The sequence below is a fragment of the Hesperophylax consimilis genome, chromosome 27 (assembly GCF_061612785.1).
Source record: "Hesperophylax consimilis isolate HC1 chromosome 27, BYU_Hcon_1.0, whole genome shotgun sequence".
In the NCBI taxonomy this organism is placed as follows: domain Eukaryota; kingdom Metazoa; phylum Arthropoda; class Insecta; order Trichoptera; family Limnephilidae; genus Hesperophylax; species Hesperophylax consimilis.
The window spans coordinates 21,036,455-21,064,083 of record NC_142862.1 but is presented as its reverse complement, the minus strand read 5'-3'; the positions used below and the strand labels follow the sequence as shown (position 1 = coordinate 21,064,083).

Genomic DNA, 27,629 nt, shown 5'->3' with positions numbered 1-27,629 from the left:
GGAGTGTCCTAGGCCCTATTTTGTTCCTCATTTACATCAACAAACTCTGTAACCTACCCATAACCGGAAAACTAATATCCTTTGCAGATGACACTGTGCTCATAGCTCGTCATAAAAACTGGAAAGGAGCATTTGACATAGCTCAACACGACATAGGCCTTGTAAAGAATTGGTTAGATGACAATCTCCTGACACTCAACGCTGGTAAAACGAAATTCCTAACCTTCAGTCTATCTGTTGCAACCCAACCTACTAACAATCAGAAAATAACAATTCACTCTTGTCCAAGACCTTATTCTTCCTGTACTTGCCCAAACTTAGAAAAAGTATCCCAAATAAAATACCTAGGGGTCCTAATTGATCATCATCTTCGTTGGGATCAGCACTTAGCCAGCCTAACTCCCCGAATTCGCAAGCTCTGTTATGTTTTTCGAACATTAAGAAATATCCTTACTCCTACAATAATGAAAACAGTCTACTATGCTCTCTGCCAATCCCAATTAGCATATGGCATCATAATTTGGGGCGGTTGTGCACATTATCTTATTGATCCATTACAAAAAGCCCAAAAAACGATAATACGTACTATCAACAAGCGACCGACAAGATACTCCTCCACTCGACTCTTCACTGAATACAATGTCTTAAAGATACGGCAACTCCACATAAAATTTACTCTAATGCATTTTTTGTACAAATATAAGAAAAAAACCCTCGTACACCACAATTACACCACCAGAACAATAACCAACCGACACTACAACGTCCCTACACTACATACCACGTCAGCTCGAAGACATTTCATGTACCTAGCTCCCAAAATATTTAACCTTCTCCCTGTAAACTTAAAAACCGAAACCCAACCCCATAAATTTAAAAAACTAATATCAAAATGGATAAGTTCACTTGGAGACCACAATATATAAAAATTGGTACATAAATTAAATTATATTATAATTTTATCAACTAATTATCAATTATTATTAATATTTAATACCATTTTTATTACTATAAGTACATTTAGAAACCATGATTTTAATATTTGTAATGCAATTAAATTTGTATAATTTAATAACTTTTAATTTAATTTAATTTGTATATTTTTATTACTTACTTATTATTTAATTGTATAATCTAATTAACTTATATTTCAATCTAAATTGCATAACTTTATAACTTATAATTAACTTATTTTATAAATCCAATCTGTAAATATCACCCGCCATAACACAGGGACATCCCTAGCATGGCGGTTGAATTATCAAAAATATGTATAAATGTTCAACAAGTTCTTATAATAAATAAATAAATAAATAAATAAACATTATAGTCTGTATTAAATCACTTGAACCTAAAACAAGCTCGGGACCTGATAAGATTCCTTTCATCTTACTTAAGAATTGTGTCCAAAGTTTATCTGTTCCGCTTAATATACTGTTCAACAAGTCACTCTCCACAGGACACTTTCCAAAAATATGGAAACTTAGCTACTTAACTCCTGTATTTAAAAGTGGTGATATCTGTATTCAATCGTCTATACCTAAACTTTTTGAGAAATTGATTCTTAAGAAAATCAGCTTCTTTGTAAACTCTTTATCGCAACTTGTCAACATGGCTTTATCTCCGAAAAAACCCATTGTTGTTCACCTACTTTCTCAATAATCACACCTTATTATCTGTTGATGAAATAAGAGACCTTGGTATAACCTTTGACACTAAATTAACATTCATTAAACATATTAATAATATAACCAGTAAAGCAATGCAAATGTTAGGATTTGTCTTACGGATTTCAAAGGATTTTAAAAATTTAAAAACTGTCAAATTACTTTACACTTCACTTGTTAGAAGCCAACTAGAATTTAACGCCACCATTTGGAGTCCTTACTACAGTGTACATGAGAATTCCCTTGAGCGAGTCCAACATAAATTTTTACGTTATATTAATTTTAAATTGGGAATACTCATCGAAAACATTAATTACCCCTCTCTGTTACATTTATTGGGACTCGATACATTAAAAGAAAGAAGAATTTGTTTTGACCTTTTTTATTTATTTAAAATCGTTACCAACCTGTTGAACTCCCCTGAACTTCTTTCGCTAATATGTTTCCGTGTACCTAGTCGATCAGTTCGTTTCAAATTACCCTATCACTGCAACAATACAGGATCTAACGCTGAACTCAATTCCATAATGAATCGCCTACATGTACTTGGTAATAAATATGTTTTGGATGAATCTATAAACATTGCTAGTTTATCCACATACAAACACCACTTAATTAAAACTGTATGTCAGCGCTTCTCTGATTGAATATAACCAAATACAGTTTTAAAGTATTAGTTTATCCGGGATTTATTGTAAACTAATTGTTTATATATTTATATATACACATTGTTGCATTGTATTTATAATAACCATTTCTATTGTTCTCTTTTACGTATTTTGTATTTATATTTTTTTTATCTATGTATATTCTGTAGTTATAATAACTAAAACAATTGTTATTCTTTTGTAAAAGCCGCTATAATCGGCGTTAATAAATAAATAAATTAATTAGTCGCCTGAAATATCAATACAAATTGAAAATATCTCCCGCGTAAAAATAAATGCCGCCAACGGAAATTGAACCCGTGCCTTCTGATGTCCTGTCAGGTACTCTGTATCCACTGAGCTATGTCGGCTGATATAGCGGGTTCAATTCCCGTTGGCGGCATTTGATATTTCAGGCGACTAATTATTGCTTATAATTATTTTTTATCCTTTACGCTTGTCTCATAAACATTAGTTTATCATTAAAAAATAATACTGTTAGGTTAGGTAAATTTGTTTCTGTAATTTTGTATTTTGTTTGCCTATACGTGTAAGTTGATCGCTGTTCAACCTTACCAATAGTGAATTCACACCTGTCATTTTACGGTAGATAAAACGACGGCCGGCGTGGTCTAGTGGTATACGCTTTTGACTACAGATCCGAAGGTCGCGGGTTCGAACCCAGCGTGCGCAAATAAATTTTATTTGATTAATTTGTGTTATTTCACAATTAATTAATTAAAAATAATATATAGTATATTTGCGGCACGTTCCAGAGTGGAAGATACTCTCAGTATCGCCCTGGTGTAAGACCACCATTCAGAATTGAAACGTTGCTTGAAATGGCTTTAGCCGTGTTTGGTGACCAGATCTGAATAGCCAGGTACTTCCCCACCTTCCTCTTCCCCATCTCCCTCCCCTCCCCAATACCCTCAGCCTCACAACATACCCCAATTGGGGATGCCATAGTCTCACTGGCTCCAGACGGGAGCAGTTGGGACTCTTGTGCGGTAATACTGTAAAAAAAAAAAAAAAAAAAAAAAGATAGCTAAAAAAATCAATATTCAAATTAATTTATTTTATTGTTTTTTAAAGTATCATCCCATTAAACTACAATAAATCAGTTTGTCAACTGGATGTACATGTTCAATTTCAATGTAAATATGTTTACATAATATTATTACTAACTAACTAACTAACTAACCATCACGCCGTTTCCCCGCAGGGGTAGGCAGAGAGGACGGACCGCCAAACAACTCGGTCTTGGCACACACTCCTTGCCTCATTCACATTCATACATCGTCTCATACATACTCTTCTATTATTCTGACTCTTGACATGGCCCGACTCGAGTATCTGATTCACTTGATCGTGCCATGTCTTCCTCGGGCGTCCCCGACTTCTGCTACCATTCACATTTGCATCATATATCCTCCTTACACTCCTATCTTCGCTCATTCGCTCTACATGCCCAAACCATCTAAGCGTCCCTTTCTTAATCTTACTCATTACGCTTACATCAGCCTTGCACTCTTTGCGGATCTCCACATTCCTCACACGATCAAACATGGTTTTACCACACATACGCCTCAGGGATCTCATTTCAACAGCATTTAATCTACTTTCATCCTTTCTTTGCCAGTTCCATGCCTCACTTCCATACATCAAGGTAGGTACCAGCACTCCGTTGTGGACTGCTAACTTCGCTTCTTTGGACAATTTTTTGTTAGCGCCTACGGCGTTTAGTCCTCCATTAACGGAATTACCTGCATTTACCCTTCTTTCGATATCTCTGTCAGCCTTCCCATCTCTCGTAAACATACTTCCTAAATACACAAACTCATCCACCTGCTCCAAGTATTCCCCATTCACAATTATATTGCACACTGTTTTCGTACTCTCTCTTTCAAACACCATTACTTTAGACTTACTTACATTCATCATTAACTCATTCTTCATGCATACTTCGTTCATCCTAGACACGAGAGACTGTAGATCATCTATACTATTAGCAATCAGCACCGCATCATCAGCATACAACAGGCAACATACTTTCAAATTATTCAAATTCGCGCCCAATCCCACCTCTTTCAATTCTTGCATACAATTATCCATGTATAGATTGAATAACCACGGTGACATTACGCAGCCTTGTTTAACACCTTTTGTGATATCAAACCACCCCGTAAAACCACCGTTTACCCTAACACATGCAACGCTTCCCTCATACAGAGACGCAATTGCCTGAATCAGATTCGTATTCACTCCATACTTGGACAACACCTTCCATAGCTTTTTCCTGTCGACTCGGTCGTATGCTTTTTGTAAATCTACAAAGGCACAGAAAAGTTTCTGGTTTTTTGCCAGAAACTTCTCAGTGAGCATACGCAATGAGAAGATCTGGTCCATGCACCCCCTTCCACTCATGAAAGCACCTTGCACATCCCATATTTTATCCTTTGTTTCCTTTCTTACTCTTTCAATCAAAATTCTACCATACAGCTAATTACTAATTATAAATATACATAATATTGTTACTACTTATAAGATATTCAGATTATTATAATTGGCACACATACTCTAAAATAACACTTAAATCTACATTCTAATAAATAACAATTTGATGATAGTGATGATTAGTTTTAAGTATTTCTACTTATGAGCCATGTTTTCAGCATTTATCTGAATCAGTTTTTTATGTTACTTGGCAACATGTTGATCATTTTGGGTAGGTTATATTTTAGGGTTCGCTGTACGGAATTAATTGCTATATTTTGGAACAAGCATGCCTTCATTCTTTGTGAACCTAGTGTTGTGTTCATGTTCCAATTTCTTTTTTATATTCGGAGCAGATATATGCTGAATCAATATTTTATCCCATAGTAAGGCTTGCACAAAATCTATTTGGTATACAAACAAACTCTGTTATAAGGAGCAAAATGGGATTGATTCAATTTGCCTACATTCAAGCTCAAAGTAAAATATGGAGGAAGTGTTTTTTATGTACGTAGTTACAATCATGAACTTTTATTGCAGTTTAACCATCAACATTATAACCAGGTTTAATGTCTTTTCAAAAAATATACCTACATTTTGTACTTTTGTCTGTAATGTTCCAGGACAGTGTTGAGGATACCGACAGTAGCCTGAACAGCAAGTCCTCGCCCTTCCAGCCGTCGGAGAACAAGACCCTGCAGCAAGGCAAGACTGGAAAGCCCAGCGAGAATGTCTCCCTCACTGACAATAGTCTGCTTGTAAGTGTAGTAGTGCTGTCTTGTTAGAGACCTTTTCCTAGATATATTCTTGGTTTGACATGAGTTCCAAATGATAAATTCTTGGTTGACATGAATTCCGGGTGATAAATTCTGGGTTGACATGAGTTCTGAATGATACATTCTTAATTGACATGAATTGCAAATGATAAATTCTTGGTTGACATGAGTTCCAAATGATAAATTCTTGGTTGACATGAATTCCGGGTGATAAATTCTGGGTTGACATGAGTTCTGAATGATACATTCTTAATTGACATGAATTGCAAATGATAAATTCTTGGTTGACATGAGTTCCAAATGATAAATTCTTGGTTGACATGAATTCCGGGTGATAAATTCTGGGTTGACATGAGTTCTGAATGATACATTCTTAATTGACATGAATTGCAAATGATAAATTCTTGGTTGACATGAGTTCCAAATGATAAATTCTTGGTTGACATGAATTCCGGGTGATAAATTCTGGGTTGACATGAGTTCTGAATGATACATTCTTAATTGACATGAATTGCAAATGATAAATTCTTGGTTGACATGAGTTCCAAATGATAAATTCTTGGTTGACATGAATTCCGGGTGATAAATTCTGGGTTGACATGAGTTCTGAATGATACATTCTTAATTAACATGAATTGCAAATGATAAATTCTTGGTTGACATGAGTTCCAAATGATAAATTCTTGGTTGACATGAATTCCGGGTGATAAATTCTGGGTTGACATGAGTTCTGAATGATACATTCTTAATTGACATGAATTGCAAATGATAAATTCTTGGTTGACATGAGTTCCAAATGATAAATTCTTGGTTGACATGAATTCCGGGTGATAAATTCTGGGTTGACATGAGTTCTGAATGATACATTCTTAATTGACATGAATTTCAAATGATATATTCTTGGGTGGCATAAATTCCATGTAGCAAATTAATGTTTTGAGTTCTAGGTTGTAAATTCTTGTGTTGACGTGCACTTTTAAAATTGCGAATCCTGTGGTTTACATGCATTTCGGATTGTAAATTCTTGGTTGACGTGATCTTCACTTTCCAAATTCTCGATTTTACATGAATACCAGATTGAAAAGTCTTACTTTAGCTTGGTTTCCAGATGGCAAATTCTTAGTTTGACATGATTTCTAGTTTGCCTTTTTATTTTATATGATGAATTCCAAATTCTTGAGTTTGTTTCTCTCTATTTCCTCTGGCGATATTCTTTGATCTGTGTTCACAAATATGTTAAATACGTCAACTCTTCTTTGAATTATTTTTGTTAATCCAATATCTGTAGTCCTTTAACTGAACTTAACACGTCACAATTATCATTAATCCGTCTATATCACAGGTGGACATCTCGGATGCCCTGAGCGAGAAGGACAAGGTGAAGTTCACAGTGCACACGCGCACCTCGCTGCCTGAATTCCAGAAGTCGGACTTTTTCGTGGTGCGCCAACACGAGGAGTTTATCTGGCTGCATGATCGCTTCGAAGAAAATGAAGACTACGCCGGATTTATCGTGAGACATTTTATATTTAAATTATTTTGTTCACGGTGAAACTTTGTTTTCCTTAAATTTATTTTCTTGCAATTTATCTCCTAATTTAAAATATTATAATTTTTTTTTAAATTTCGCTTATTACCTTTATTCATTTTTTTTCTAAAATTAATGCTAATATTCTACTATGATGCAATCCAATTGATAACAAGTAAAATTGTAATTATGCCTCACCAATTTATTCCAACTACCACTTCTTTATGTTATAAGAGCCTTACTAATAAAAAATAAAAAACTATCCAACCGTTAAACATAAACTGTGACATCGTTATCTTTTTTGAAGTTTGCACAACTTTTAATAACAATCATCAAAATACGGGTGAGGCCTTTAAATTGTCCTCGTCCTTTCTATGTAAAGGAAAAATAATAAACATGATATCTCCAATTCTTTTTGTTTTATGCTAAAATACAACAAATATGTCTCTTCTGCTGTGTAAGCAATGTTTAACATACCATGAACTCTATACGCCTGTTAAACATCAGTTATTTGGTCTGTGTAACGTTCATTAGAAACGTTTTTTAGATAAACGGTTGTTTTTCTGTTGTAAGAAGCTTAAAACACTTTTATTAGTAAGATTGGTAACCTTCTCACTAATTAGATTCTTATACGCCAGCTCAACATTGCTATGGTAAACGGCCTTAAGCCTGGTTTATGTCCATTTAACAAACAAAGTGGTAATAAGTTTTTTTTTTATTTGCGCACCATGTTATATTTACACTGCGTTTATAACTAAGGAAGTTGGTTAGTCTATAAGATATTTACAATTATTTTTAGATGATCGGTATTTTTTTTTAATCGGTTTTACTTTATTATTGTTAATTAACTAATAAATATTTTAAATAATGAACTAGGTAATGTATCAAGATGCCTAAAAATAAATAAGCTTAAATTAAATACAAAAAAAAACAAAATGTATGCTAATTGGTTATAAGAAGACATCCAGTGAAAGCAAAATCAAAATTGATGGTGAAATTATTGAAAATGTTACCGATATAAAATACTTAGGAGTTATAATAGATTCCAAACTCAACTTTAACAAACATGCTGAATATACCCAAAAGAAAATTGGAAAAAAAAAATCTTTTTTGGGAAGAATTCGCCAAAAACTGTCCGAAAAAACTGCAATCACCATTTATAACTCCATTATTGCTCCGCATTTTAATTACTGCTCAACTATCCTTTTTCTGTGTAACGACCGAGAGCAAAATAAATTTCAAATTCTCCAAAATAGGGCAATGAGAACAATACTCAGACGAAATAGATATTCAAAAGTAAATAAAATGTTAAACGAACTAAATTGGCTAACGGTGAAACAGATGTTGACCTTGAACACGATGATATTTGTACACAAAATAGTAAACAACCTGCTACCCAAATATTTTTCAAATAAAATTGTATACAACATGGACATACACAAACATAAAACTAGGACGTGCAATGAAATCAGGCTACCAAAAAAGGACAAGGCGAATACACAGAACAGTATATTCTATAAAGGGATGAAATACTATAACGTGCTGCCAGAAAACCTAAAGTCTGCCCCAATTGAAAAATTCAAGATGTTGTGTAGAAGCCACATAAAACAAGAAAAAACATAGAATATTAATATGTAAAAATTAAATAGTCATTTGTAAACTTAAATGTACAAATTCCTAAAATAAAAAAAATAAAAAATAATAATAATAAATTGTTTTTTTATGTAAAATGCTGTTCTTAGTTTGTATTCCCCTCACTTGTGTTCCGACTAATGTTGGTTGCCCCCTTTGTGTGTGTGCAGATCCCCCCAGCGCCCCCGCGGCCCGACTTTGACGCCAGCCGCGAGAAGTTGCAACGGCTTGGGGAAGGAGAGGGGGCCCTCACTCGCGGGGAGTTCCTCAAGATGAAGGAAGAACTAGAAGAGTGAGTCATCTTATGTATTACATTAAATAATCATCTCATCATTTGTCCTATTTGGGTCAGACCCATTACATTAACAAGGCGTGACCCTGTCCTACGCTACTAAACGTAGCGAACGTAGCAAAGTACTGTTTTTAAATCCACCGTTTTGCATTTCATCTCTCTGTAAATTTATTTGTACGTTTTGGATGGGTTTTCCTTTTTAATGATTCAATAAAGATTCTTTTTGAAATTTGAAATCTTTGCATATATTTGGACTTTCTTATTTGCATCTTTTTCAATATTATTGTACCCACGAGAAAATAGTTTGAAAAATAAATTGTCATTTGGATACTGACATTGTCTAATTACTTATTTGAAATAAAAATATATTAGAGCCCCCGCAGACGAAAGACAGTTGCGGGCATAAACATCCATTACGGTATATGGAGTTGCCATGGAGGTGCTCATACGATACACTTTCTAGTTACTGCTGCCAGCAACCGCAACTTTCTCCGCGGCTTTTTTTTTTTTTTTTTTTTTATTTATTCACATTTAAACCCGCTAAACTACTTGTGTAGTTTGTCAGCAGGGACATAGAGACAACATTTATACACTCATAAGATACAATTTGAACGGTACATAATTACATAAATTGGTTACATTGCAGAAAAGTTTAAATAGCAGCATAAAAGCCTTATATAATAAGCAAGTAAAAATAAATGTATGAACAAATTAGTATTATCAACATAAAACATAAAAGCCTTATAAAATAAGCAAGTAAAAATAAATGTATGAACAAATTAGTATTATCAACAAGTACATCAATAGTTTCATAAATAGAGGTAGGTAGTCAGGTATTACAAAATAATTGTTTTTCCATTTTCTAAGAATATGAATTCCATTTCAGGGGCATCAGTATAGATCATTATTATCCAATAACCATTTCCTTAGATTATATTTAACATTAGCAGTATACATGTTATTATTTTTAATTGTCATTGGTAATAAGTTAAACATTTTGGGTACTATATAGTTTAAAGTTCTTTCACCATATTTATTAGTACATTTCGGAACTACCAGTCCTTCATTTTGAGTGAATCTTGTGTTATGTTTATGGCAAACTCTTTCCCTATACAATGAATCAGACAATATAACATGTTGACTTACAATATTATAAAACAATAATCCTCTGACAGGTAAAATATTCAGAGACTTGTATATTAATTTAATGTTACTTCTGTGTTGATTGTCATATTTATGGATTAACAATTTTATAATGGAGTTTTGTAATGTTTGTATATAGCTTATATTAGTTTTACAAGAATGTCCCCAAGAAGTAATTCCATAACGTATAGTGGATTCAGCCAGAGATAAGTAGATTAACTTTAAAGTACTTATAGGCACGAAATATTTTATTTTATAAATCCTACCCACAATAGCTCGTAGACGTTTACAAACATTAGCAATTTGTACATCCCATTTCATGTAGCAGTCAATAGTAACACCCAAATATACATAACTTTTGACAAAATCAATGGTTTCACATGAACAGGGCTGTGCAACATTTTTATGTATGCAGTCAAATGTGTGTGTATATAATGAAGGAATTACATTACATCTGGCGTGTGGAGATCTGATGTGCATAATTTTAGTTTTTTTGGCGTTTATAAAGAGGCCTGCATCATGCGACCATTTCAGTAGGGCAATAAAATCATGTTGCATAAGGTTCATTGCAGTAACCAGATCTTCGTGCGATATTACGAGCGCCGTATCGTCTGCATATACAAAATGTTTAACAAATGAAAACAATTTTCTCATAATTGAGACATAAATAATATAAAGGGTTGGCCCTAGAATTGACCCCTGTGCAACACCTGTTGAGATATATTTTCTTTTGCTAAATTTTTTAAGAATTTTTACTCTTATTTGTCGATCAGTTAGTAAATTTTTTAATAAAACTAGCAGCTTTCCTCTAATTCCTATTGCCTCCAGTGTTTCCAATAGTTTATTTGTATCAATGGTATCAAATGCCTTAGAGTTATCTATGAATAAAACCAAAACTTGTTTTTTTAGATTTAATTCATAATTTATGTGATTTGAAAATTCCTGAAGCAGCATTTCCGTACTTTTTTTCTTTTGAAATCCATATTGGTTGGGATCCAACAAAGAGAAAGATTCTAGATATTTATTAAGTTTTATGGAAATGTATTTTTCAAGTATTTTTTCTAGGGCTGGCAATATGCTTATTGGCCTATAATTTTGAATATCTGTATGTTTGCCCCCTTTGTAAATTGGCCTAATGATGCTACTTTTTAGTTCATCTGGTATTACTGCTTGCGATAAAATTAAATTGATAAAGTGTGTTATAACAGGCCCTAAAATATTAATATGTGTCTTAATGTCAAACATTCGAATGTTGTCAATCCCTGGTGACTTTGAATTGTTTAATTTGCTAACAATAATATTGATTTCTTGGCAGGTAGCTCTGGGTAGGTACATACTATGTTGCACTTCATTCGGCCTGACGGTCGATGCTAAATAATCACATTTATGTATCATAGAGTTAACACTATTTGTAAAATATTCAACAAACTTATCTGCTACGGTTTCTTCATTATTCGTATTTAACATATATTTCGAGATTATTTCGTCACAACTACTTTTGGACTTGCGTCCTAATAATTTATTTATTTCATCCCAAGTTTTTTTTGTATTTCCAAAATAATTTTTGAATTTATTGTTAAAAAAGGTAGACTTACATTTAATAATTTCTTTTGTCACCTTATTTCTGAAAGTTTTATATTCCAATTCAAAGAATTGATTGCTAGGAAAATTCTTCCACCTTCTGTACAATGAATCTTTTTTTTAATGTTTTCTAAGATATTAGAAGTTATCCAAGGTTTTATTGACAGAGGTCTTTTTTTGGGTTTATAATTCATAACGATTTTACTCTGTTCATACAAATTCTTAAAGTTGTTTTTAATTTTACTATATAGTATATTGCAATCTTGTTCCTCAAGCAAGGAGTGCCACTTAAAATTATGAATGTTTTTGTCGATTTTGTTTTGCGATAAAAACGAAATTCTTTCCCCGTGTTCTGGGGCTTCTTTCCTTGCACTATATTTAATATTAACTGCAGTTAAAAAGTGATCCGCTATAGTAATATTATTACATACACACGAGGAAAGAGAATCGCTTTGTTTACATCCACTGTTAAATCGGACAAATATGTGGTCTAAACAAGTACGAGTAACTTTTCCTGCTAAAACTGCTTCTCTAGTTACGTCACAAATACATTTGATTAAATAATTATCCGACATTATATTTTCATATGCCATAATAATAGGGTTTTGACAATTTAACAAGTCTAGATTAATATCTCCTATAAGTAAAACATTTTCTTTGGGGCTTATAGTATGCAGAATGGCAGATATTTCATTAAGAAATTGTGGTTGGCTAGAGTTGGGGGGGCGGTATATTGCTATGATGTTTAAAATACTCTTGTTTGGAAGTGTCATAGAGCCAAGCACACATTCAAAATGATTTGTTTCTATTGTTTTCTGTTGAAATGTGAATTCATTTCGAACATATAGCAATATACCTCCTCCAGATTTTTTAGTTCGGCAATAGTTGTAACAATTAAATCCAGGAATATTATACAGACAGACAAGATTCGGTGTTATAGCCGTTTCACATAACATTAACACATGAATATGCTTCCAACAAGTATTTAAGTAGACATTCAAAGTATCCCAGTATTTATAAATCGATCTAACATTCAACTGAACAATATTAATATTTTCCATATTGTAGTTGCTATGAAACTTTAGCCAATCACAGAAATTATGAGTATTTTCGTAATCTACCTCGTCATCTTCTTCAATGTAATTAGACGCCATAATCAATAGTTGCAAAGTCCTTGGCAAGGGCAGCCTTGTAGGCCGGGCAGGAGTCCTTGTCTCCAGTCGGATGTGCAGCGGGCTTCCCAAATCTTGTACAGGTGGCGCAGACAGGCTCGGCGGCGGCTTTTGGGCAGTTTATCCGGGCGTGACCTTCGCCTGCGCAGTGTCCACATCTTTGCTGGTCCTTGCAAAACTTGAAGGAATGTCCGATCATTTGGCACTTGGAGCACACTGTAAGTCCAATGAAGTCACGAACACGGCACACATTCCAGTCCACAAAGACTTTCCCTTGCTCCACCAGCACGTGACGAATGTGGGCAGGAACCTCGAAGACCCGGTGGCAAGTTGATCCAGTTCGAGCGCCAGCAAGGTGACTTAGCTTGCAACTTTTTACTGCGAAATCTAGGCCTGCTTTGTCCTGGGCTCCTGCTAAGGCATTTTTTAGGAAGCACTCGTCCGTTAGGTCACGAGGAACGTTGAAGAAAATCACCCTTGGAAGCCGTTTTGTTGGTAATCGAGCGCTTAGAGTGTCCGAGTTTGCTAGACATGGGGTTTTCAGTATTTTATCCTGATCTTCTTGTGTTGCAGTATGGATTACAACACCTTTGTTTCTGATACTCCTAATGCCCGTCACACGGATTCCAAGTTCTGATGGTCGTAATGTATCTTTTAGTAGCTGTTTCGTATCGTCGCTATCTTTTGTAGAATCCAGCTTTGGGAAGATGCATACAGCAGGTTTGGGGGTCCCAACGTTAAGTCCTGAGCGGTTGATTGATGGTATCATCTTCTGTGGGCCATTTTTCACAATATCGGCAAACGATAGGCTTGCTTCCGTGGCATCGGCTACTCTACGCATCACTGGTCCTAGATCTGACTCCAACTGCAATATTTTTTCTAACCTGTGTTGGTTTTCTGCTTTTTCAATCGCGATCTCTCCCTTTGCCACTATTAATTTGGCATTGACTGTTGCCAGATCAGCTTTGAAGCCCTCTCGTTCCAATAACAGCTGTGAAACTGATCTGAATACAGCGGATACATATGCGCTTATCCGCAGTTGTTGATCCTTTGAGACTCTTGACTGCTTTTCAGCAAGGACATCTTGGAGTGCTCTTAGACTTGCTTCAGTGTCGTTCAGTATCTGGACTGAGGACACTGGGATTTCACTCTCATTTTCAGACACGTCGGAATAGTCCGATGCTCCGTCAGATTCCTCATCTTCAACCACTGGAGAAATCATTCCCGAGGCCTTTTTTTGTGATGGGGACGTCATCTTATCTAGCATTCTTTTTTTACGCCGATGGCAGCATTCATCAGGCATCGGTGGGATGGACATTTCAATGAGAACAAACACACAATCTTAGGTTGTTTTAAAAACTTTCGATAAAAATGTTTAGAATCCGCTAGAATAGTATTATTTTATTACTGTTTTATCAAATAAACTTTTTTGGCACTTAAATTTTCCATATAAATACTGTTTGCACACGAATTCGGAGGTTTTTTTTAGTTTTTTTGCAAGAGCAAAGTGTAAACACGAACTGCTGTCACTGCGATTATTGTTACGTTTATTGTTGAATGATTATATTAAAGTCTTCGGAGACCGTTCCGAATTCAAATTATACACATACTGCGATATTTTATCCAAGTACCTACTACCCATACATAAGTGATATTTTAGTGTGTTTGTATTTATATTATGAAATAGTTGCCGCAACTAAAGTCTCTTGTTTGAAGGCTTAATATTAGTTTATTAATTAAGTACCTACTTACAAATCTTATGATTTCAGAAGAAATTTTGATTTGATTTATTAAATAAGAGAAAATCAGAAAGATACTTTCTTGGACGCGAGGTCTTCTACTGTTAACAGAACTAATAGTTATATTATAAGTAATCATATTGTGTTGTTGATGGCTTGGAAACTTATAATGCAGCCCACCAAGCGCCCCGCGCATATTGATTTGTTCAAGGGCAGGTCTGTATATTTCATTATCTATGTTATAATGCAATTTTATCACGAGGAAATGAATAAGATTTTATTAAAGCTTGCAAGCCAAAGGAGTGTCGGGAGCAGTGGCGGCTGGTCGCATAGTGCGTTCGTGTGCATCACTATCTAAATTGTAATGGCTAAAATTAATTTATAATATCTTACTTAAGACTATAAAATCAATAAAAATCATTTAAAAATATTACTTAGCAATACAATGCAATGAATATTATCAGGGAGAGCGATTATAATCTCTCCAAGTATATAGTATGGCCTCTGCGCGGCGCTCGGATCCGCCGTGTGCACAGATTTGCAAACGGACGAAAATACGTTTTTGTATGTATTTTATAAAACACTGGACGCGCGTCAATCTAGCCATTTGTACCAGGAATTAGCTGATTCTCGTGTGACACACGCCGCCGACATAACCCGATCATTGCCGAAGATTACCGATCGATGAACCTTGACCCGAGGTTACACGAATACATTCTTCGATAAACAAACTTCATCGATAGTGGACAATAGATCACAGATCAGCTAGCGTCGTTATCGCGAACCGTGACGTAATTATTGTCATTGTTTTGGTATTGATTTATCTAGTAATTTGATCAAACTAAATAATGTACTTAATCCTTTTAATTTGTAACTTTATAAGAAATAATAACAGTTTGTTCTTGCGAAACACGATGAGTCAAGACCGTTTGAATGCTTTATCTGTACTTAGTATTGAAAAAAAATTTTTGCAAACAATCCCAAATTTCACTTCAAAAGTGATAGAAGTTTTTGCTCTTCACAAACAACGTAGAATAGACCTTATCTACAAATAAGGTAGGTGGAATAATTATTTTTACCCATAATCTTTTTGTCATTTTGTTTTTATTTTGGATTGTCAGTGAACCACCACCTTTTTAGGGCAGCGGCCGCCACTGGTCGGGAGTCACTAAAGGAGATATTGCTTTACTGAGTTTCCATTTGAATTAAATAATGTAATGTTTATATTCCAGCGAATATCTGGCCACGTTCAAGAAGACGGTGGCCATGCACGAGGTGTTCCTGACGCGTCTGGCTGCACACCCCATGTTCCGCAAGGACAGTCACCTGCGTGTGTTCCTGGAGTACGATCAGGACCTGTGCGCCAAGCCCAAGCGGAAGATGGACATCCTCGGTGGATTCGTGAGTCTTTCATACTTCATATGCCAGTAACACGGCTACTCCATATTGTTTTATTACCTCATTTGGCGAGAATTGTGATCCCAATCCAATTGCACTGATAAACCAGGCTCTTCGACTCCTCACGGTCCTGAATTATAATGAAGAGCTGCGGACACCTGTGATTAATGATCAGTCCAGTGCATAGGTGAGAGTCCTCTGCTTCCCAAGGTGACGGATGAGCTTCTCAAGGTGTTAGGTGTCAGTTTGGCAAGCGATGTGCCAAAATTATCTTAGGTGATGTTATAGGCAGATATTTCGTAGCCTACTTTAGATTCCTAACTCTTCCAGAATGGGTAGATTGGTACACCTTCTAATGTTTGCAATTTGATCTGTGTTGCAGGTAAAGTCATTTGGAAACACAACGGACGAGCTGTACCTCAGCGCCACGGTGCGGGATGTCAACGACTTCTTTGAGCAGGAGATGGGCTTCCTGTCGGAGTACAACAACCACCTCAAGGAAGCCACCCAGAGGTCCGACAAGATGACCAGCAAACACAAAGGTACGCCGTCTTTACCTATCTATGCCATTTGGAAACGCAACATTTCCATTAATAAACTAATGGAACTAGCCTTACACTGGCAAATTACCACCACTAATCTTCAAAGCATTCCGAATAAGAACATGATGTCCTCTTTGTTAGGGAGAATCGAGAGTGAAATGCTATTGATATTCTTAGACAGTCAAAGTATTTTATTTTTCAAATATATAATGTTTTCTGTACTACGTAAATAAAATAAAACGTCTGACTCTTTTTTCTCTTTGTCTCATTGTCCAGAGGTGGCTGACTCCTACATCAAGTTGTCTAGCTGTATCCTGCACCAAGCCACCCTGGAGCAGCCGCCCATGGAGAGATTCCTTACTAAGGTCTCGGAAACCTTTGAGAAATGCCGCGTGAGTACTAAAAATTTAATTATACTGTCATCTATTTTGACATTTACGTAGTTTACTGTAGTATTTTTTTTTATTCCATTTCAAAAACTGTTTGATTATAATCATTAACCTCTCAGACATAGAATTTTATTTATTATGTGTCCCTTTGAGAACTGTCAGAACGTGATAATTTTTGTGTTATTTACGAGTTTTACTAAGAGCTTCATAACTCACGTTTTGGGAAACGTAGCCTCATTCTAAAAAATGTTTTGGAAAGATTATGAAATCCACTATCGCATTGTGTTGTTATACGTAAATATTTGCGTTTCTAAATATACATTTTATGAAAACGTCAAAAATATGTAAAAATCGCTTACCATTATTTCAAAGCCTTGAAAAATGTACTTTTTTCTGAGTAGTATAAAGAAATAACACTTTATATATTGAAAAAATATATTTAAAAACTATTAGTCACCTCAAAATATTAACCGTCCAAACTAAAATATATTTAATAAATTATTTAGAAACGCATTAAATTATTAACGAACATCTTGACAGTTTCAATCGGCTTAGATAATGCACCTCTACGTTCCATAGATATTCTTAAATACAGACGCGTAGCGTTATTCATTATCGATACTCTGTTTTTTAAATCATGGGAATCCGTATACTAGTGATGGAAATAAATCAATTTTTGTAAAATCTCGCGTGTTTACGTGAAAAGACGTTCTAATGTCTTGACTGCTATTATCATATTTACGTCTTTTGACGTTCTAATGTTCTGAGTGTTTAATGATTTGACTAAATCGTACAGAAAATCGAGGGCAGAGTAGCGACGGATCAAGACTTGAAGCTTGCCGACACCTTCCGGTACTACCAACGAGACTCTCATGCGGCTAAATGTCTCCTCGTCAGAAGATTGAGGTAAAACATCACATTATATCACGCACTCATTATCAATTGACAGCCCTGCCATTGTCACCACTATTAAACACAAGACAAAATATTTTTCTGCAACACGGACACAATCATGATCTGGGCAACAAGCTTGGGTGTACTATTGATATATTTACTGTCTCCATTTATAGAAGTGTAATCTATAACTGCACTTTGCTGAATCCTAAAAATTATAGTAGCGTACGTAATATAGCTTTAGTGATGTGTCTTAAGGCGATGCACTACGTCGTGTAATATTTTGAATCGAGCCGCTATCAATAACACACCTTACGTAGATGGCGATAAGGCTTAAATTCCCGCATAACACCATCCACCTGTTTTGATTTATGCAAGAAAAAAACATGGCCAAAAAGTGCCTTTTATTTTATTCTGTGGATGTTCAGGCACAAATATTTTAATGTTTTTCGATCATTTTATAAATAACTTAATTTGCCACATTATACAATAAAACCATAACCGAAAATGGGTTCGTAAGTAGGAGATTTTGAACTTTAAAGCAGTTTTCATAGGCCTTATACATTATTTTTTTCTGGGCTTATAAAAAAACTTATCTAAAAAATACTCGATTATTTCAAAGGCCAAGATGTAATCTACTCGCAGTATTTAATTAAAGCATCTGAAACATTTCTAGGCGACCAAATTTTCAAACCAAAAACACATGATTTTGCATTACTACGTAGTGCATCGCCTTAAAGTATCGTTTTAGTTCCTATTTTGTTTTATGTTATTGTTACATGTTTTAACCATTAGTAAGTCAAGAAATCCACCGTGAATTTGCTCATTGCTCACCAAACTTTTCTCACCATGATTTTATGGAATTTTTAACCTTAAAAATTGCTCCTGGCATACTAAATATATTTTGTTCGCTTGATGTTGTTTAAATATTCCAGATGCCTTCAGACATACGAGGCTGCCAATCGCAGCCTGGAGAAGGCCAGAGCTAAGAACAAGGATGTCCATGCTGTAAGTCTGACTAATTCTCATTCGGAATCATATCAACTTAACTTATAATAAAACAATTTAAATAATATGTAAGGAAAAACACTAACCTGTATATTTAATTTTGTCTGCTTGTTCATCGCTAGCCTTTGGAAGTTCAAGAGGTATGTAATTTGAATTCACATATTATTGTATTTTAAAAATAAAATGGCAGTGTGTTCTACCACTGATTTGATAAAGAAAACTGTTGTCACCAATTCACACAAAACCTTGAGAGACTCGTTGACCCGTCAAGCCAATTTAAACAGCAAAATTATTTTATGTTACACCTCACAAGCGCGCTCTATCCGTACAGTAAGACAGGGGAACTATGTTTGCCACCCGGTTAGGCAGTATTGTGAGGCGGGTTTAACCCTTTTGCTGCCCGGAAGTAAACACAAGACAGATACTCCCACGCCAAGGATTTTTAGAATATTTTACATTGCCTCATTATTTATTATCCTCAGCACTTAGAGATTGTAAATTATTACCAAAACAAAAAAAAACTTGTTTACGTTACACTTTTGAAAAGTCTAAACAAGATATCTTTATGAATTGATGCATTATTTGACGAATAAAAACTATCTATGAAACATCAACAAACTTCGACCCGCCGCCATTATCAAATCAGTAATCTCACCAACACATACAGACATACTATAGTAATATCAGTATTCACGTCTCCGAAGTGGGACATCTGCAACGGCTCACCATTAAATTTCTCACGATACAATTGTGATTATATTATTGTTTTAAACTTAATTATTTATTAAACTTTTATTTACAGTTTCTTATCGTATTATTTATGTTAATAGTTTTTATTCGAATGGTAGACTTTAAAACAAGAATGAATACACAATGCCGCATTACACTGGGAACACATATCGAGCCATTTTTCTGCGCCTTTGTTTAAGTTTTGTATTCGCACAAACATGGCAGGCTCTGTATGGCTTGGATTGTTTTGATGTTTACAACCTCTTTTGAAAGCAGACGTAATGGTGTTTCACAAAAAAAAATATTAGGAAAAACGACAAATTAACACAATAATTAGTTTCTAAACACAGATAATTAAAATAAAATGTATATTATTACTTTTTCACTCGAAAGGCGGATATAACAACTTATTTCATTTAAAAAAACAAAACATGTTGATTACCACAAAACTTATTTGCACTAAAAATATGACCACTTAATAAAAAATTTGTTAAAATAATAACGTTAGAACCACGATTCGTTGCAGATTCTAAGTATTCGCGAACCGTCGAGATAAGAAGGAACCACGTGATACACTAACACAACTACGCGCGCGCGGGGAATTCAAACACTGAGAGGGGAAATATTGTAGTCTTCAGTTTGACGAGGTCTTTCATAATATAAACAAAATCATTTGTCACATCTGTGTAGAGATGTCGCTAGATAAAGGTTCAAATTATTTTTTAAGCCTGAGTTTTGCGCCATCTATACAGAAAGTTCCGAGATATCGCAAGATGAAATTAAAATCACGTAAGATTGCGCGCGGCAGCGAGGGCCCGGAATCTTGAATCAAACATAGATGCGCACGGCAGCCTCCGGGTTAAAGTAGGAATTTATTAATGCTGTTCTCGAAGAGGCCCGAATTATATGAAAGAGGAAAAACAGATTTACTGCTGGTAGCTTGTTCCACATAGGAGCCAATGTCGAAGAAACAACTATATGAAAGAGGAAAAACAGATTTACTGCTTGTAGCTTGTTCCAATGAAGCGAACATTAACTGTGAATTAATGCTCCTTAGAGAGGGCTCCGTTAAAATACCTGTACCACAGACTGAGCATGCCCGCAACGGCAATCAGACAGACTTTGCACGGAATCAAGTAGGTTTATCAAGTATTGTGGGGCTCCAGTCCAGAGGTGGCTCCCAAATTTGTACAGGGTTAGCAGCTGTTCACTATTGAAGAATCTGCCAATTCTATATAAGATGACCAGTTTCTTGGAAACCAGATTTACTCAATGAAATTGTTTATCTGTTCAAGAAAGATTTTCGATATTTGTAAATGTTTGATAAATCTCACTCATCTCAGAAGTAAAATAAAATATCCCTTATTTCGGGCTTGCAGACTTGTACACTACACACTTCTATCGGCTTTTCTTTTCAGTGGTCGAACTAAACATTAATTATATTGTGTACAGAAAAGTCTTGTTGCCTTTTTTTCACTACAGCACGTTGCGCAGTATAATAGTCCCAGCGAGAGGATGTATGTGACGTCATCGTTCTAGTATCTTCTATCTTTTTCGTTTTCAAACAAGACGCATGAGTAGGAAGACGACGAACGTCAATGACATCGGTAGGAACTCTCGCTGGAACTAGTTTACAAAAGTTTTTTTTAATGGTACATAACATATAACGTTATTTATTTGTCAGGCGGAGCAAGCCCAGACGGCGGCCTGCAGCAGGTTCGAGGCCATGTCAGCTCGAGGAAGAGAAGAACTCCTCGACTTCCGCGCACGGAGGGTTCAGGCCTTCAGGAAAAGGTAAACTAACCATTTATTAGTACAGGTAAAATGAGGTTTGATAAAAGACAAAAATTGTGCACTCACGAAACATTGGTAAGAGAATTTTTGAAAAATGCATGTTTATAAACTAGGTCGAGTGAGGTATTTTTTACCATGTTTTCATTCGTATCCCTGTGGAAGAAGGACCTAAGGATTAGCCGATGCACAACTGGTTCAAATCTTCTGTATCCGATGGGCTCCGCTGGCATACCAGAGGTTAAGCATGAAATCTTTTCATTAGGGAACCCATAGACATATGAATATTAGTAGACCTGCCCTAAGTGATTAAAAGCGTATTATCCCCACTCCCCATACCGGTTCCATTGGAGCCGGCTGTGCTCGCGTATGGCCTCAAGTGAAATTTGAAAACGTGACGTCATCATTCTTGTGCGAACTATGGTCGAGGCATCATCGGTTCATTTTACGAAATAACACGGCAAAATGTTGACTTGTGCTATGAAAACTTGTAAAAATAGATGTGAAAAAGAGAATAAACCCAATTGTCGTATTACATTCCATATATAAGCATTATTTTAAGCATATTCACATCGTATAATATGGATCAGTTGTAGAAACATAATATACTATCACATCGAGAAACGTCTGGACGCGAAACACAAAGCTGGTTGGTTGCTGGGAAGTAAATTATGAACATTTATAAAAGTGTCTTAACTAAATACTTAAACGAAATATTCGACTCTGAAAATAGAACCGAATTTTTTTGCCGAATTTGGACTTCGCAAATTTGTTCATAACGTGGCGAGTAATTTGCGCTCCCATGTAAAAATGTCTATTCATTCAAAAGCAGATTTTACTTTTAAGAAGTAAATGGTGATATTATAATGCGAGATGCTTATTTACTGTCAGATTGATTTATTGACGAATCACAGTCAGCTTCACTCCCTTCGTTCTTCAACAGTTGATTTTACTCCTCGCCATTATCTTCTCGTCTATTAATTCCTATGTCTGTGAGGGAACCTATAATTTATTTTTTGAATAATAATTTGTATTTCCTTCTAGCCTTGTGGAGATGGCAGAACTTGAGATAAAACATGCTCGCGCCCAGCAAGAACTCTTCCGTAGATCTCTCATAGCGCTCCAGGAATGTCAGTAGTACCAGCAAAGGCGTACCGCCGATAGCCCCATCGTGATCTCTCCCTCTCTCTCGTCAACAGTGGCAGAGGGAGAGATTGCAACGGAGCTCTCGGCGGCAGGACTCTATCGTACGTATTAACGCCACTCTTGTTTAGTGGTTTTATTTCCGTGGTAAATAAAATGTTTACACGTTAAGCGAAATGTTACTGTACATTGTAGCTAAAAAGTCCGATTTTGAATTATCTTATTTCAAAGACAAAGGTTAATAACAATATATCGGTTCTGTGGTGGTCAATTTACAAAATGGGAAACTAAAACTCTCTTGTTTCCATGGTAACCAAAATGGCCAACATCAACTGTCTTATTTCCATGGTTACCAAAATTGCAACTTTAGTGATCTTCTTTCCTTGAGAACCAAAATGGCTGACTTTAACTGTTAGGTTTCCATGGCTACCGAAATGGCAAACTTTAACTATCTCGTTTCCGTGATAACCAAAAAAGCCAACAGTAACCATCTTATCTCCATGGTTACCAAAATGGCTGACTTTAACCATCTCATTTCTATGGTAACCAAAATCGCTAACTTTAATGATCCTGTTTCCATGGTAATGAAAATGTGCAGAGTCTAGTTTCCATGGTTACAAAAATGGCTACTTTTAAAAATCTTAATCCAATTGTAAAGAAATGGCTGACTGTAGTGATCTTGTTTCCACGGTAACCAAAACATGGACCTATTAGGTCCATGAACCAAAATGACTGAATTTAACCACCTTCTCTGCATGGCAACCAAAGAGGCCATTTTTTTTTTTACTGTCTTTCCAAAATGTCCGAATTGTTTCCATGGTAACCAAAGTGGCCGCCGACAACCAATGAATGTATATGGGCATTTTTGCCAAAGTTTGTACATGTCATCTTTTTTTATGCTTTCCATTACGTTACTTTTAAATTTCCACCAATACCAGATTACTAGAAGTCGGGATTTTTTTTCACTCTGGGACTAACTACCATAGTATGTGCTTCTCATTGACCAGAATAATACTGGAGATTTATAATATGGTTTCTTAAGTGAAAATTTTCACTTTCATCTTCAAGTACCCTTGGGGTAATTTCCTCACGAAAACGGCGCTATAAAGATAATCCAATTATTATTATCATTTATGTATAAAAAAAATAATTTGGAAAAATACTGTACCATAGTAATACAATTGTTTATAATTTTATTAATTATTCCTGTGTAAAAGCCCGTAAAAAGGGCCTTAAAAAATTTATAAATATACATAATCACGAAATGGAAATAACGGATTTTTTTCAACGTTGGTCGAAATTAACCTAAAAATTGTGTACATATTTTCCATCAAAACAAAATTTAAGCTATTTTAGAAACCATCAAATTAATCTTTCACACCTAAAATTAACTACGAAATGGGACATAGTAAAAACACACCACCTTTTGTATGATTTCAGATTTTCTCGGCCAAAAGTATTATAGTGCATTTTCGGGTATTATGCCGTGTTGAGCAACCTCCTTTATCAAAAGTTTCGGACAGCATTACATCGTCTGCCCTGATGATGGACATTGTAATGCTGTCCGACACGTTGGCTAAATAAGGAGGTAGTGCAACACGGCATTAATACCCCAAAAATTAATCACCACACATATTACTACCTTTTAATCTAAATAATACAGGGTTTTCCAATAAGAGGTGTTATTTTGAATAGCCCGCTATTTCAGTAGATGTCACTTTTGAAGCTGTCATTTTTTGACATTTTACAAGTAGAAACTATGCCATTAATAAAAATGGAACGATACACGCTTCAACCAACGCATTGAAATTATTAAAATTCACTTGAGTAAATCAAATGCAAATCATCTTGAGTGATGAGGCCCATTTCCACCTCGGTGGCTTCGTCAACAAGTAAAATTGTCGCATCTGGGGCTCGTAAACCCAAGAGTTATTGTTTAAAAGCCTCTCTATCCTCAACGTGTTACTGTTTGGTGCGGTTTATGGTCCGGCGGAGTCATTGGAACTTACTTTTTCGAAAATGAGGCTGGAGCAACAGTTACGGTGAATGGATCGCTATCAAGAGATGATTAATGATTTTTTATGGCCGGAATTGGATGGTATTGATCTGGACAATGTTTACTTTCAACAAGACGGCGCTACGTGCCACACAAGCAACGAAACCATTGATCTTTTACGATTGAATATCAAAATAACACCTCTTATTGGAAAACCCTTTACATAACTATGAAAAATCCAATCAAAATTGTAGGACATAAAAAAAATCAATGTATGTACAAACTTTGATGAAAATGCCCAAATTCAGAAATGATTATTTTCTAGAAATTTGGTTGCAACATTCCACTTCATAACACATGAAATATACTTTACTGTATTATATAATTATGTAAAATTAATTTTTATTTTATTCTGAAGTTTCAAAATGGTGAAATTATGATTTCAGTTTTTAAGGAATAAATGCATAATTCTTTTTAAATACATTTAGGTCTAGTTGCGTGAACCCTTTTCAACGAATGTCGATTGGTGATTACGTAAAATGTGACGGGAGTTCGAACACCTAGGCCTAACAAATTAATGTTTTTCACTATCAATATTTAGTTTTTTTTTTTTAAATGTATTTTTTAATTGTACTTTTAAGAAATATCATAAACATACATACTTATGTATGTTTAATAAAGAGATCTTTAATATTTTTTTAAGTTAGATAGGTACTTATTTTTTTTGTTCTAGTTGGTATATTATAAAATCCTAACATGAACAATTAATTTTAATTTTTTTAAGACTGTTTTTTTTTTCTTCCTTGTCAGAAATTATTATCGAAGAACAAAATATTATTTTCAAACATCAAATTTATTATAAAAATAAAGACATTTAAGTACTATTTCTTTTTGTATTTTTAAAATAAAAATAATAAGTACTAGATCAAAATTATAATTTTTTTATCTTGTGAAAGAAAAAATGTATATTTTAGAAAATTTAAGTACGTACTAATAAAGCGGTACAAGTGGATTTAAAATCTAAATTATTTGAAACCAAAAAGTTACAAAAATTATAAATTGACTTGCACCGCTTTTATTCTCAATAAGTCATTGAAAAATATATTATTTCCTATTTCGTGACTGAATATAGTTTAAAATATATTTATATAATAGTCAAATATTATGTCAGTTTGACAGTTTTTTTTCCTATTTTATTACTTATAGTTAAATTAATATTAGAAAAACTCTTTAAATGCAAAATAACGCATAAAGATTTTTGTTTGTCGTAAATTTTTGTCTATGACATTTTTTTTCATAGAGTTAAAAAATATATGGTCTTGTATATTATTTTTAAATGTAGATTCTATGGTTATTTTGCATTTGAAAATGGAGTATCGGTGTTTATTATTTCATAGAATTAAATTTTTATAGAAAGTTGTCCGAAGTTCAGACATTTTGAAAATATTTAGATTGGAAAAAATAAAAAATGGCGACGTAAAATAAAAATATATTTTCAAAATTTCTGAATTTGGTCTCATAATTAAGTTTTTTTTTTGTATAATAATTTTAAAAATTTTATATTGGTCATCTATGTATGTAGGTGAAAATAAATTTATATATTCATTTCACAGAGTTGTTTTATTATATGCTATGCTATACAAGAGCCCCGATGGTCAGAACAAAGTTTCTATTGCAACCCAAATGGTGGACATGAAAGTTTTTTTTATGTTGACTCACAAGAGTCCCAATGTCTTCCAACCTTCTGGAGGTAGTGGTGAAGGGAAGGAGATGGGAAGGGGAAGGTGGGGGAGTACCTGGATATTCAAATATGGTCACCAAACACGGCTAAAGCCACTTCAAGCAAAGTTTCAATTCTGAATGGTGAACTTACACCAGGGCGGTATTGATAGTATCTTAAAAGTAAGCTCAATTTTTCCTTACTTTTTGTGAAATTATTCAAATATTCTTTGAACAAAGGGGAGGGAAGCAGAAGAGAAATGCTAGGAAGTATCGAACTCTTCAGATTTGGTCACTAAAGAAAAGCTAAACCATTTACCCTTTTAAAAACATTAAAAAAATTCCGGATTGCAATGTTCTCTTCTCTGCATACCTTTACAAGTAGTCCATAACGCTATACCATGTATGGTTATGTTAAGTGATTTCAATGTCATTACTGAAAGATGTCTACACATAATAGATTATTTGTTTTGATTCTACGTCGTCATGGTTACCATGAATACATCAACCCCTAAATAACATAAAAACATCCCTCTGTTACAGTTTGCTCAAAGCCACTGGGTTCAGTGATCAATTTCAAAGGTTTTAATATCAATTCTACATTAAAATATACAATATTTATAAAAATAAATCATGTCTGATGAATGCTTTGCTCAAATAATGCAATAAAATATATAATTATAATAATATTAAAACCAAAATCATGTGAAATAATAAGTTTTAAAAATAGGCTGACAATCAATCAAAGACAAGTTTTCATGAACCAGATTTATAAATATTGATAGGAATTAATGATTTTTTCCGGCTCTAGTTTTTTAAAACATACCGTTATTATAAAAATAAAATAAATCTAATGATTTCTGTGCTTAATGACACAATCAAAGATATTAGAAGAACGAGATGTGCTACGCGCAGTTCGTACTGAGTGGAATTGTTTTGCCGAGTGTCGCCGGTTTTGTTCACCAATACTACTGCACATCTTCGCTTGCGCTAAGGTATCCGCACTAATACATAGAACAGATTTCTGTGCGTACACGTCCCGATACCGTTCAAAGTACCCTAATTAGGTAGTACTCCGGCTACGGTCCGGCGGCCAACATAGCATATCTCGTTCTTCTAATATCTTTGGACACAATAAAACAAAAATATTAGACTTCTCTTCTTTGTATTGTGGAGGAAAGTTGGTGGGAGTAAAAGTGGGATTTTGACAGTTCAGTCAATCGACGGAATCGGGAGTCAGGAGTAACATGGTTCAGCACAGATGTTCCGAGTCTTCAAGGCCCCATTTGTGTGTCAATACGCGCAGCGACTGTAACTGCTCCGGATGCGTTTAGTGAGGTCACGTCT

At 34.7% G+C, this 27,629-nt stretch overlaps 1 protein-coding gene across 2 annotated transcripts in view; it reads left to right on the top strand.

Annotated features, from left to right (window-relative positions):
- The window catches only part of Snx6 (sorting nexin 6), a 41,973-nt gene extending 16,303 nt beyond the window's left edge, over positions 1–25,670 (top strand). The window contains exons 2-12 of one of the 2 annotated variants that reach the window (XM_089648151.1): positions 5,434–5,568; positions 6,929–7,099; positions 8,917–9,038; positions 15,906–16,074; positions 16,454–16,613; positions 16,890–17,005; positions 17,799–17,908; positions 18,832–18,904; positions 19,027–19,044; positions 21,318–21,427; positions 22,469–25,670. In XM_089648151.1, the coding sequence (XP_089504277.1) occupies positions 5,434–5,568; positions 6,929–7,099; positions 8,917–9,038; positions 15,906–16,074; positions 16,454–16,613; positions 16,890–17,005; positions 17,799–17,908; positions 18,832–18,904; positions 19,027–19,044; positions 21,318–21,427; positions 22,469–22,562 (1,278 nt within the window). In that variant the 3' untranslated portion in view covers positions 22,563–25,670. The remainder of the gene's footprint in view (positions 1–5,433; positions 5,569–6,928; positions 7,100–8,916; positions 9,039–15,905; positions 16,075–16,453; positions 16,614–16,889; positions 17,006–17,798; positions 17,909–18,831; positions 18,905–19,026; positions 19,045–21,317; positions 21,428–22,468) is intronic. The other variant, XM_089648152.1, reaches the window with a different exon arrangement.
- Positions 25,671–27,629: the final 1,959 nt, after the last annotated feature.